The sequence below is a fragment of the Cetorhinus maximus genome, chromosome 3 (assembly GCF_964194155.1).
Source record: "Cetorhinus maximus chromosome 3, sCetMax3.hap1.1, whole genome shotgun sequence".
Classification (NCBI taxonomy): domain Eukaryota; kingdom Metazoa; phylum Chordata; class Chondrichthyes; order Lamniformes; family Cetorhinidae; genus Cetorhinus; species Cetorhinus maximus.
Window position 1 is genome coordinate 94736756 of NC_135881.1, and position 13791 is coordinate 94750546.

The 13791-nt window shown below is 41.2% G+C and overlaps 1 protein-coding gene across 1 annotated transcript in view; it reads right to left on the minus strand.

The window, feature by feature from the left end:
* Positions 1–13791, minus strand: part of nfx1 (nuclear transcription factor, X-box binding 1) — a 99753-nt gene that overhangs the window by 46536 nt on the left and 39426 nt on the right. The window contains 4 exon segments of the mRNA XM_078538731.1: positions 647–677; positions 1544–1641; positions 4155–4372; positions 8555–8654. Coding sequence (XP_078394857.1) covers positions 647–677; positions 1544–1641; positions 4155–4372; positions 8555–8654 — 447 coding nt within the window.

Consider the following 13791-nt stretch of genomic DNA (forward strand, 5'->3'; position numbering starts at 1 on the left):
ATTTTGGGAGAGCAGAGGTGGAAGCATCTGCTCTTTTGTAAATGTAAAAAAAAACTCAGATGTGCAACGAATAATTTTTCCACTACAGCTTTGCATCAAGCTGGAATGTTACTGCAGCCAATGAAACTTAATGCTGGGGTCAATACACATCACTGGGCATTAGTATGCTTGGGAGTTAGATGGGAACCAAAGGTAATGTGTTTTGTATTCTGCAAATATTGTACAATTGCAGTTCAAGTCAATAATCAAGGGGGGTGTTTAAGTGTTATTTTTCAGCTCTTAAGTAAAAATTAATTATAAATCACTATGGCATTCGATCAAATTCAGCACTGGTGCTGGGGGAAGACTTCTCAACAGAGGGGCATGATAGGCAAAAGCAAGCTAGCCACCACAAGCATTTGACAAATACTTTTTAGCAAATAGTTTTGCAATGGCTTTTGGGAACATCTCATTCAAAAATCATATATGGTATGGGGAAACTGAAGAAAAAGGGAAAAACTTAAAACATGAAATCTCATTGGACCTATTTTAATGACTGAAAAACAATCAAATTAAGCACAACAATAATCACTGTCCTACCACATTTTATCTGAATGTTTTATCACTACCTTAATTTAAAAAAAATGGGAAACATCTCTGTGCTTACCTTCCTTCGTGATATTGACACAGGGAACATCCTATGCAGAATGAACAACAATTACTACACAAGCTGAAATTCTTTGGCTCAAAATTATTTTTCTTAAACTGTGCAGTTTTTGTCCAAAATAATGAGGATTAATTTGAAGTTATTATTGTAAAAATTCTTCCACACATCCCAACCATTGAAGACACAGGTAAACAGCTCAATAAATGAATATAGTGCACTTACATTAGCCATTGGTATGGCACCAACCACTTACAAATGGCAAAACCTAAAGTCATTAGCCAAACCCAGAGATTAATAGTGAGTCTATTGTTAAATGGGACATTAATGCTATGCTAACAATTAGTGGCAATTCTAAGAATTTTTCTGCTTTAGAATTTGGCATCATTTGTTCTTAATCTTCTGATTCAGTTGATGTATTGTAACTAAGTTCTGGATATTTAGTCTGGTGAGTTATGTTGACGGGGTGGGTATTGGGTGGAGTTTCAGACAGGAAATCTGAAGACTAGGTTTCCTTGCATGCTAGGAATTGTTTTAACTCCACAGCATGTAGCTTCTCACTATGACAGGTTCTCTACCTGGAAGTCAGCCTGATTGACAGGCTTGGCTCCTGATTTTCAGTCAGGCAGGGAGCAAACTGAAGTAAGCCACAGGACCAGTTTAGCTCGATCCTTGACCCTGGGAGCGGGGGTCCAATCTGCAACCCTAGGGGGAAGCTGGGGTCGTGGAGAAAGCATTTGCATTTGACCTGGTCCAAAAGGAGTGCTGCAAAAGCACAACTTCTCCCTGAAGCAGCCCTCGCCATACTGTAACTTCAATGCCGGGAGTGTATTAGTATTGGAAATGAAATAGATAAAGTAGATATGATACATTATGTCACAGGTCTATCCATTTACTTGCCTTCTTTTTAAATCCACACCGACAGCTAACAGTTGAAGTTCCAGCACATGGTCCACATTCACCTTCATGGCAAAGGTTACTACAAGTGTGAATGGAATCTAGATTTTAAAGACAATCTATATTAATTCTAGCCATGAAGCTGAACCTCAGAATTCCTTCAGCTACAAAATTATACAAATAATGTTGAAAGGCAGCTGCACTAATCATTCAACAACAGAAACGGCAACAATGCAACAGTGTATTCAGTCACTAAGCCAAACTTCCTTCAAGCCGTTGACCTGGAAGCAGGCTATCCACTTTCTTGGCCATACATAAGAATTTCATACTTTTACAATACTGTTGCATAGTAATAATTTGTATTCTAGACTACAATATGCCAAACCCACAGTTGACAAAGAACTACCTGCACAATACTCTTAATGGACTGCATCAGGTCTAAGTCAGGTTCCCAATTTTTCATACTGGTCACATGCTTATGTGACTCCTCTTTCTATACCAGAACGCCCGAAATGTCTTTTTGTGTCAGGGCTTCCCTCAAAAGTGTCAGGAGGGCTGAGTCTGTCCCACTTCTTGGGCCTCTGCTCTTACTCACTCCCTTAACAACAAGGTTCCTCCCTGTCCTTAAATTTCACACAACCAGGTTCACGTCCATCAGATCATCTTTCACCACTTAGTGATTCGACCATAGGAGCAGAAGGCGGCCATTTGGCACTTCGAAACTGCTCCACCATTCGATAAGATCATGGGTGGTCGGACTGTGGTCTCAATGCCACCTTCCTGCTTGCCCCACCCATAACCCTTTTCTCCCTTGTCTATCAAAAATCTATCTAACTCAGCCTTGAAAATTTAATGGCCCAGTCTCTACTGCTTTTTGGAGCCAAGCACATCTCCTCTGGTCTCTATTTTAGAGTGACACCGTTCAATCTAGGATACACTCGTTTGCTCTTCTACTAACCAACGACATTTAATCATCCCAGGCACTTGCCTGCAGAACTGCAGTTGGTGCAATATCTGTCCATTTACCTCATTCAACACCAAATGCAGTGCCCTAAACACACCTTTGATGTGAGACAGTGAAATTATAATGTATTGTAGCCTCTTCTACAACACGGATACCAAATACATATTAGGACATACTTTCTAAATCTCTCTATTCTGTGTGCAAATGTGACCTATATTCCTCTCTGGCTTGCCACTTCATCAACACACCAGCCCATACCCCCACTCTATCTAACTTCCAACATGCTCCAACCAAGCTTAATACAAGCTACAGGAACAGTATTTCATCTTTCTCTAGTTCAAAATACTGACCAATAATTTCAGACTTTAGCAATAAAAAGCTTTTTCTTTAAATCTGGAGGAGCTGAGGGGGGAATAACATCCAAAACAATGTGGATAGAGTCGTCTGCATTTGTGGTGTTGACTTTCCCTTTTTACTTTAAGTCAACATTTCATTACAAACCTACCACAGGGTTTTTCTTCCCCTTTTTCAATTTCCTCCATTTTCTCAGTTTGTTTGTGGGTCTCTCCGATTCTTTTCATCCTCTGAATCATTTCTGCTCTCAATATTTCTATTGCCTCACTTTTTCTACATCATCAAACAGTTTTCTATCTGCAGGGCTACGGGGAAAAGGGGGAGTAGGACTAGATGAGTTGTTCTTGCAGACACCTGGCATAGACACAAAAGGTTGAATGGCCTCCTTCTGTGCTGGAACCATTCTTTGATTCTAATTAAGCTATTAGCAGGTCAACACATTAACTCCTTCTCTCCGATTCTGTTATTTCTCTTCCTTTCCTTTTTTCTTTCTAGCTGTACAAAACCGTTCACCTAAGTTTTCAGTGTAACTTAACTTGTATAATCAGAATTGTTGATGTGTCTTTTCACTTTGCAGATGTACACTGAAGTGCTATGCATTCCTAACATCTTTGTGGAGTTGAGGATTATCAGATCAGCCACGATCTCACTGAATGGTGGCGTCGACTCGATGGTCCGAATGGACTACTTCTGCTCCGACGTCTTATGGTCTTTTGTTTTTATCTCAAATTTGCAACATTTTTGTTTATAATTATTGTACTATGTTTGAGTACCAAATAAGGGTTGTTCTGAACAAAGCAATATGGCCGATAAATATGAAGCCTATGGTAACTGTACCTTAAGTATGGTTCACTTTTTCTCGTTATTAATAAATGAAACCATAATTATGACAAAGCTGTCAGTTAGAATGAGCAAGGGTAGGTTCACTTGCTTTACAAATTTTAATTAGCTTGGAAATAGGTTCTTTTGCCATATCATTCATCTCAATATTTTGAAAATAACAGACACAGACATGTAGTTCTCTAGTTATTTTAACAGATAACGGAAAAATTACCACAATATAGTCAACAGTTTAACAATCCTATTAGTAAATGTCACAGAGAATGATCAGTAAATGTTATATAGATTTGTTGAGTCACTTATTCATAATAAGTTGTGAATCTACTTTTCAAAGTTTAATCAATAAACCTCAGTAATGATTAACTAACACCTGACAATTTTAAAAATCTCATTTTAAATACTCATTTTTTGCTGATTTCAAAAACACAAGTAATCAAAGCCAACTGTCGTCCTCACCATCAGAACCACAGGGTAGGGGTTTGCCACAAGTCTTCCCACATGATGGTATAGATTCGGTGCAGCTCCTACGCTCAGGGTAACCAAGCTCTAAAAGTTTGCACAAAGGAGTCTGCCCACAAGGGCAGCTGTGCACCAATTTGGGCAGGCGAGGACATGGCTGACATGCAGATGGATGGCACAGCTGGAGGCAGTTATGGTTTCCACAGTTGAGCTTCCTAAGGGAGTGAACATGTTTAGGATCCATGAAACTTTAAGGCGAACAATCGTATGTAAAAGTTACCACCAGACATGTTATAGAATGTACCAGGCTGTTATTTGCTAATGGTCTTCAATACTGATAACTACAATGATGCCACTCACATTACAAATGGAAATTACATTATAGAAATTTGTAAGTTTGAAAACAGCATTTACAGTAAGAGCATAAGATGCTCATGATCAAAGTCATTAGAGTGAAAAAAACATTTGTTTGCATTCAAAAACATTGGTTCTATTCACTTATACAACACAATGTGCCACTGGATTTTTGTTAAGTGAAATCTCTCATGCACACATTATATGATTAAGGAATATCACACTTCTGCAAATTAGGTGGCATAACAATGCAGCACAGAAACAATTGTGGAAGGCTGACATTTCACAAACTTATTCCTCATGGCTGTTGAACGCAAAACTAAGAATTGTACTGAAATGCTATGTTACGGATGCATCTCAACAGTAATCACAATAATGAGGTTACACAAGTGACACTGATTGTAGCTCCACTTGTGAGAAATACTGGAACTGGACATACTCCAACATGGCATCAAATTCCATGTGACCTTCCCACTTGTAATATAAATGTGTTCCTGTCACGTTTATCCATCCATTAACATCCTCACCACCACCTCCTCACCACCACCACCTCCTCACCACCACCACCTCCTCACCACCACCACCACCTCCTCCTCACCACCACCTCCTCCTCACCACCACCTCCTCCTCACCACCACCTCCTCCTCACCACCACCTCCTCCTCACCACCACCACCTCCTCCCCACCACCACCTCCTCCCCACCACCACCTCCTCCCCACCACCACCTCCTCCCCACCACCACCTCCTCCCCACCACCACCTCCTCCCCACCACCACCTCCTCCCCACCACCACCTCCTCCCCACCACCACCTCCTCCCCACCACCACCTCCTCCTCACCACCACCTCCTCCTCACCACCACCTCCTCCTCACCACCACCTCCTCCTCACCACCACCTCCTCCTCACCACCACCTCCTCCTCACCACCACCTCCTCCTCACCACCACCTCCTCCTCACCACCACCTCTCCCCAAAAAATTCAGAATGTCAACACCAAAATGTCATCATAACGGTCTTTTGTTTTATTTGGGGAAAAAAGTCAATACTTTGATCCTACGCCTTAGCTGTAGAAAATAAAGTGCAACATGTTATCACAATTCATTTTCCTAGACAAATTTGGGTGGAGTTTCCATGACTTTCAGTGCAATTCATCCAAAAATCGGGCAAGCTAACACAAAAGATTGCGGAATTTCCAGCGTTAATCAAGTGTCCATGATCTTCTGCAAAGGTTTTTTAAAAACCCATCAAGCTAGAAACTGACCCCACTAACAAATCAAATCAATCACCATGGCAAGTTTCTGCTCATTGCACCTATTTACAAGCTTTTAGAGACCGATAAAATTAAGCTGATTTTTATTTGGGGCAAGGGCACTAATAGGTACCTTACAAAATTTTTAAATATTAAAAAATATTTAATGCACTACTAATTAAACTTGTAAATGGTACCATATCACTTATTTTAAAGTCATTTTCAATTGTATAAATCGGGTTACTCAAATGTGGAGGACTGGACACACTTATTAAATATTTTTAATTTTTTTGTGATAACCCCATTTCCAGCTGTACTAATATAACTGCACTCAAATACACTAAGGGTTACTTAGTCAAACACAAGAAAAAAAAAAAGTTGACCCGGATTTTGCTTTGTTAATAACAGCAACACATTCAGCGTTCACTGTTATTGCATGATGGAAAGGTTGGCAACTTCTGGAGTGCGTATATCACACAAAACCAGAAGTTGCAGCTGGCAAATCAAAGTTACTCCCAAGGCCTCGAAACTTCCATCGCTGAGCTGCAGATTTAAATGGAAGGTATGCAGCATGCCAGAATTTGGGCTAATTGCCCACTAACAATGACCTATTCACACAGAAAAGTTTTAGGGTTCTTATTATCAGGCATAAAGGAGCCTCTACTTATTTTGTGAATACTTAATGAGGAAGCCTGTACCAGAAGGGGTATTTTTAATGCTAAAATGGAGTCATGTAAATGATTTTTTAAAACATCAATTTGACTTTTTAAATGATTTAACAAGGTTCATCAGACATTATCTTGTTTTCATGAAAATGCCTTCTTAAACAAATCAGATAAATCTTGTTAAAAGGTCAACAAGAAAACTTACAAAAGGTCTGATGAATCTTTTAAATAGTCACTTAATATCCAAAATTCTGTTAGAAAGTCAAATTTATGTGCTTTTTAGCATGATTTTTCAGGCTTTTTAAAGATTTTCATGTATATCAGTTCAAAACAATTTATCTTGACTTTTCAAAGTATTGATCAAGATTAGTGCACTTTTAAAACATTTATATTTTTAAGTTGTAAAATGATCTCTCGCAAATAAATGAAATGACCCTTTGTTCCGATGTCATTTTTACTATAGCAGTCTGGATTATACAGACCTTGTGGTGCAGTGACTGGAAGCCATGCCCCAAACTATCTGCTGTTTTCACCTGCTAGACAGCACTGCTGGGCCTCACTGAAGCCAACACCAGGAAAGAATCCTCCCTCCTTCAACGCAATGGGAATCATAGTTGCTCGATTTGTAGTTTGATTCGAAGTCAGTGTTGAGCAATGTTGCTCTGCCAGTGACTGCAAAATCTTGGCTATTATGTTCTAAAATACTGCCAGAATGTGCTGGGTTATGGAAATTCTAACATTTGTGATGAGGCAAATGAGTTTCAGTGGAAATTTGAACCTCAAAATCAATTTAGAAAACCAGTGCAATTCTGAGCACCAGGATTGCCAATTGCAGCCAAAGTGGGAGCACTATTATAACGTCTTGCGCATCATGCACACTGAATCTGTCATCTATATCCTGATCGTCAATTTCCCTGTTTGTCACTGGTTCAATATTTAAGTCTGTGTTTTTCTTCCATCTAACATAAACAGGGAATAACCAAATCATACTTCATATAAATCAAACCTTCTGATTCAATTTTCTCCACAACCAGATTCCATTAAAAAATTCTGATACAACCTGCCCTTGCATGCCATCATGTCATAATTTCCCCAGTACTTTTTACCTCTCCCAAGAAAGCAGTTAACACTGGGATGGGGGTGGGGGGAAGTGGGGGTACATGTTATCTAATTGCAATACATCTGAACAAGAGGCTCTATGGGCCAAAACTGTTTTTTTGTTTGACCATTTTCGCAAATTTGTGTGCTCATAGCCCAACAAAAAAAAACACAATCTTCTTCTCACAGTTCAGAATCCCCTCCTGGACAGTGCAGTACCACTTTCAGACGCATGATGCAAACAAATATAATACATAAAGATTCTAAGATGTAAAAGTTTAGAATTCCCTGAAATCATACAAAACACGCTCCCACAATCTGCATCATATTGCAAGTGCTCGCTCATTGAAAAAGCAAAACAGATGAGTAACAAAGAAAAGAGAGAGAAAATGAAAGTAGATCAAGCAATACCAAAATAAAGGGCACATTTTTAAAAACTTACCAATATTCTAAGCAAGGGGGCAGCAAAAGGTTATAAGAATTAACTGGCTAGACTCAGGCCCAAGAAATTTGGAAAACACTGATATAATCAACAATGTGCACACTTGCAATCCCCCTCAATGAAGGAACCTTATACTTTGTTTCAGGTAAAGGAAAAAATGGATGGGCACTGGGCATACCAGGTGGTGCTTATTTTGTTTTTCATTTAACTGCATTTTAGCAGCAAGGCTGGTGGGAGAAATAAAAACAGAAAGTTGCAGACAAACAATTGCTAAGGGGATCCAGACACAGGGGCTCAACACAGAATAAAAGGGATTAGAGAAAAGCAAAAAAGGTAGAGAGGGGAAAAAAAGACAAGAGAAAGACACACTTAGAGTTGAGCAAGACATGAAGGAACAAGCAGTAAGAGAAATCCCAATTCCAGGAAGCAGTGGAAGAGAAAGAGATCTCTGGCTGCACTTAGCAAGATAACTTTTATTAGGAGTGCACAGTATCCAACAGTATATTCTCTGACTCATTACAAGTGCTACCTCACAGAGGTCTACAATGCTATATAAAAGGTTACAACACACATCTGTGTCTCAATTCACCTGTCACAAGGTTTTTGACAAGAAAAGTAGCCGATGCCATCATATTCTTCTTTATCTGTTCCACACAGCACTTCTCGAAAAGTAGCTCCACAGTAGCAGGCTAGAGGGGCGGTAAATTAACAAGGATTTGATTACTTGATGCCATAATTTAGGTATTTTTTCCTAATCTACAGATTATCATGCTACTAGATTACTATACTTGAACAGTTTCACAATGCAGAGGAAAGGTTGAAAGAACCGAACAATTGAATCACATCACATCTACAGTATAGAAACAGGTCATTTGGCCCAACTTGGCTATGTCAGCATTAAAATTCCACACAAGTGTCCCCTCTTCATCTAGTCCCATTAGCATATTCTTCTATTATTTTCTTCCTCATGTGCTTGTCTAGCTTCCCCTTAAATGCATCTATGCTATTTGCCTTAACCTTACCTTGTGGCAACACATTCCACATTCTTACCATTCTGGGTAAACCAAGTTTCTCTTGAATTCCTTATTGGATTTATTTGTGATGATTTCATATTTATGTCCTCTGGTCTTGGATTCCCCCTAAGTGGAGATATTTTTTCTACTCTATCAAACCCTGTCATAATCTTAAAGATCTCTATCAACTCACCCCTTAGCTATCTCTTTCCTAGAGAAAGAGTCCCAGGCTTTTCAACCTTTCCTGATAAACACAGCCTATCAGTTGTGGTATCATGCCTGCAAATCCTTTATTGCACCTTCTCTGATGTCTCTATAATTATTTTTATAATAGGGAGACTAGAACTAAGCTCAATAGTCGAAGTCCAGTCTAGCCAATCCAAGTTTAACATAACTTCTCCGCTTTTCAATTCTATCCCTTGAGAAATAAACACCGGTGCTTGTGATTTAAAAAAAAAGTCTTACCAACTTGCTGCTTTTAGTGATTTGAATATCTCAAGGCTCTTCCTATTCAAGCAGTACATGGCCTCCTTATTCTTCCTACCAAAATGTACCACATCACACAACATACTGAAACTCATTTGCCAATACACTTCTGACAAGAAGTTGCTGAAGGAGACCACCTGAAGTCAATCTTTACTCAGTTTTAGGTTTATTCACAAAGTGAAACATTACAACTCTAAACTCCTAACGCTACCACCTACCACCACTGTCAATAGGTGTCTCTTTGTACTCTTTTTAGTACAACAATTAAACAAATAAACTAATTAACAAATTAACTAATGAATCACCCTTTAAGGGGGCACTGCAACAAAAAGCAAAACTTTATAATTTAAATTAAAAGAACATTTTGGGGGAAGGATAATGCACTGCAGCCTCTGCAGTGCCTCAAGCGTACCAGTGGACACTGCAAGCTTCTGCTCTAAGCACATGGGGCGTAAATGTATCCATGGAAGAAGGGCAGACAGTTGGGTTGAACGACCGCCTCAAGCGCCTGCAGTCTGGACCGGTTAATGGCCACCTTGGCCAGGCCCAGGAGCAAACGAATAAGGAGTTCTTTTGATCTGCCTGTCTCCCTTCACACCTGGTGGCCAAAGATCAGGTGTGTGGGGCTGATTTGCAAACAAACCTTGATGAGCAGCCCCCTCAAAAAATGAAATAAGGCTGCAACCTCACACAACCTGCATACATGTGGAACATGGACTCCTTGAGGCCACAGAAAAGACAAGCGGCCTGGGAGTCCATGAACCACGTTAATTCTTTCTGCATGGGGCTGCTGCATGAAACACCCTGCACACCAAATCCCCGATGGGAAAGGGGACTCCCGTGAAGAGGGCCTACCAATGGGCACCCCATCACCTCTGCACAGCAGGACGGAACACCATGGCAGTCCAGGCAGTTGACGAGGACAAGGAAGTGGAAGGTATGCAGCAGCTGTCCATACAGGAAATCCCTCTATGCAAAGTGGAATGGCATGGGCAGAATTTAGGTGCACAAATAATTATCCAACAAGTGGCTCCCACCTGTATACACTTAACCTTTATTTATAAAATTAACATACATGCCCATTCATAAAGTTTACGAATGACTTCTTGAATTTTGCCACATTCTTTCATTGTGTTGTCTATATCACCCAAACATGTGTCATTGACAAATTTTTAAATTGCACTTTTGATTCTAAATCATTAAGATAAATTGTGCACAATAGTCCCAGCACTGATCTCTATGGGATACCACTTCTAAACTTCCAGCCGAGTAGCTAACTGTCCCATTGTTCCACATGCTCTGACTATAGTCATGTTTAAACCACATACTACATCTACTAAATTACTAATTTACTCTGTTCCATCTTCAAAGAAAAGCATGGAGGGAGGGAATAGGTAACTGCCAGGCAGTCAAGGATGACCAGGCAGGTAGTGCAGGAGGACCCCTTTGTGCATCTCACTCTCCAACCAGTGAGAGTGATGACTAATCTGGGGTAAGCAGCCAAAGCCAAGTCCCATAGCACCATGGCTGGCTTAGCTGTACAGAGAGGCACAAGGAATTGTGATAGGGCATTCAACAGTTAAGGGGGCAGACAGTTGTTTCTGCAGCCATAGATGTGAATCCAGGATGGTATTTCCCTCTTTGATGCCAGCGTCAAGCATGCTACTGAGTGGTTGCAGAGCATTCTGGTGGCAGCGGTGGGACGGGGGACCGGGGAGCGGGGGGGATGTGTGAACAATCAGCGGCTATAGTTCACATCTCTACTGACAACATAACTAGAAAAAAGGAATGTGGCCCAGTAGTCAGAGTTTAGGGAGCTTGGAAGGAAATTATCTAGCAGGGTCTCAAAGGTTGTAATCTCTGGACTACTCCCAGTACCACGTGCAAGTGAGTATAAAAATAGGAGAATTTAAAAAAATGAATGTGTGGACAGATGGTGCAGGAGGGAGGGCTTTATTTATTTATTTTTAATTAATTCATGGGATGTGGGCTTTGCTGGCTGGGCCAGCAATTATTGCCCACCCCTAGTTGCCATAGAGGTGGTGAGCTGCCTTCTTGAACCGCTGCAGTCTATGTGGTGTAGGTACACCCACAGTGCTGTTAGGGAGGGAGTTCCAGGATTTTGACCCAGCGACAATGAAGGGACAGCGATATATTTCCAAGTCAGGATGTGAGTGACTTGGAGGGGAGCTTCCAGGTGGTGGTGTTCCCATCTATCTGCTGTCCATGTCCTTCTAGGTGGTAGTGGTCGTGGGCTTGGAAGGTGCTGTCTAAGGAGCCTTGGTGAATTCCTGCAGTGTATCTTGTATATTGTACACACTGCTGCTACTGTGTGTCGGTGGAGGAGGGAGTTAATGTTTGTGGATGTGGTGCCAATCAAGTGGGCTGCTTTGTCCTGGACAGTGTCAAGCTTCTTGAGTGTTGTAGGAGCTGCACTCATCCAGGCAAGTGGGGAGTATTCCATCACACTCCTGACTTGTGCCTTGTAGATGGTGGACAGGTTTTGGGGAGTCAGGTGGTGAGTTACTCGTCACACGATTCCTAGCCTTTGACCTGCTCTTGTAGCCACAGTATTTATATAGCTAGTCCAGCTCAGTTTCTGGTCAATAGTAACCCCCAGAATGTTGATAGTGGGGGATTCAGTGATGGTAATGCCATTGAACATCAAGGGGTGATGGTTGGATTCTCTCTTGTTGAAGATGGTCATTGCCTGACACTTGTGTAGCACGATTGTTACTTGCCACTTGTCAGCCCAAGCCTGGATAATGTCCAGGTCTTGTTGCATTTGGATATGGACTGCTTCAGTATCTGAGCAGTCGCGAATGGTGAACATCGTGCAATCATCAGCGAACATCCCCACTTCTGACCTTATGATGGAAGGAAGGTCATTGATGAAGCAGCTGAAAATGGTTGGGCCTAGGACACTACCCTGAGGGACTCCTGCAGTGATGTCCTGGAGCTAAGATGATTGACCTCCAACAACCACAGCCATCTTCCTTTGTGCTAGGTATGACTTCAACCAGCAGAGAGTTTTCCCCCCAATTCCCATTGACTCCAGTTTTGCTGGGGCTCCTTGATGCCACACTCGGTCAAATGCTGCCTTGATGTCAAGGGCAGTCACTCTCATCTCACCTTGGGAGTTCAGCTCTTTTGTCCATATTTGAACCAAGGCTGTAACAATTCCTGGGACACTGGGACCAGTTTGGGGGGGGGGGGAACTCTACAGGCCAGACATGCTGCACTTAAACAGAGCCAGGGATCAATTTCCGTGCAGGGTGATTGGCTAGTGCTCCCGAGGATGGTTTAAACTAACTTGCAGGGGTGTGGGAACCAGGAGGTGACATTAGAGAGGAACACCAAGGTGCACAGAGAATTGGGAGAGACAGATAACACTACGGTAGAAAATAGTAAGCTATAAGGTGGGGGCAGAGTAAGAGGGAATATTATAAAGTCTAAGTTAGGGCTATTGCGCAAATATCTGTATGAGTGGAATGTGGTGAATAAGGCTGATAAGCTTCAAGGTAGCGACATGGGAATATGATGTTGTGTGATAATGGAGGCTTGGCTTAAAGAAGAGCAGGACTGAGTATTAAATATTCCTGGATACAAGGCATTCAGGAAAGATATGGATGAAATAAAAGGACGAGGATGGCAATTTTGATCAAGGAGAAAATGAAAGTGTTGGAGAGGGTGTCTCAGAGGGGTCAAGGTCAGAATATATTTGACGAGAGTTAAGAAACAAAAGTATTACGTTAGGGGAGGCATTTATGGGAGGCGGTGGCGTAGTGGTAATGTTACTGGACTAGTAATCCAGAGGCCCAGGTTCATGCCCTGGGAACACAGATTCCCATGGCAGCTGGTGGAATTTAATTTAATGAATAAAATCTGGAATTAAAAGCTAGTTTCAGGCCATGAAACTATCATTGATTTTCATGAAAACCTGTCTGCTTCACTGATGTCCTTTGTGGAAAGAAATCTACCATCCTTATTTGACCAACAGTATGTAGCTGACTCTTCACTGTCCTCTGAAATGGCCTAACATGCCACTCAGTTCAAGGACAATTAGGGGTGGCCAACAAATGCTGGCCTTGCCAACGACACTCTCATTCCATGAAAGAATATAAAATTAAATATTACCCAGTGTATTCCATTAGCCACCAACTAGTAGGAAAGATGTAGAGAAACAAATCTGCAAGGAAATTAAAGAGGAGTGCAAGAACTATAGTTATAATGGGGACTTCATTTATCCTTTGGATTTGGATAGTAGCAGGGTAAAAGGCAGAGAGGGGTAAGAGTTTCTAGAGTGCATTCAAGATAATTTTCTACA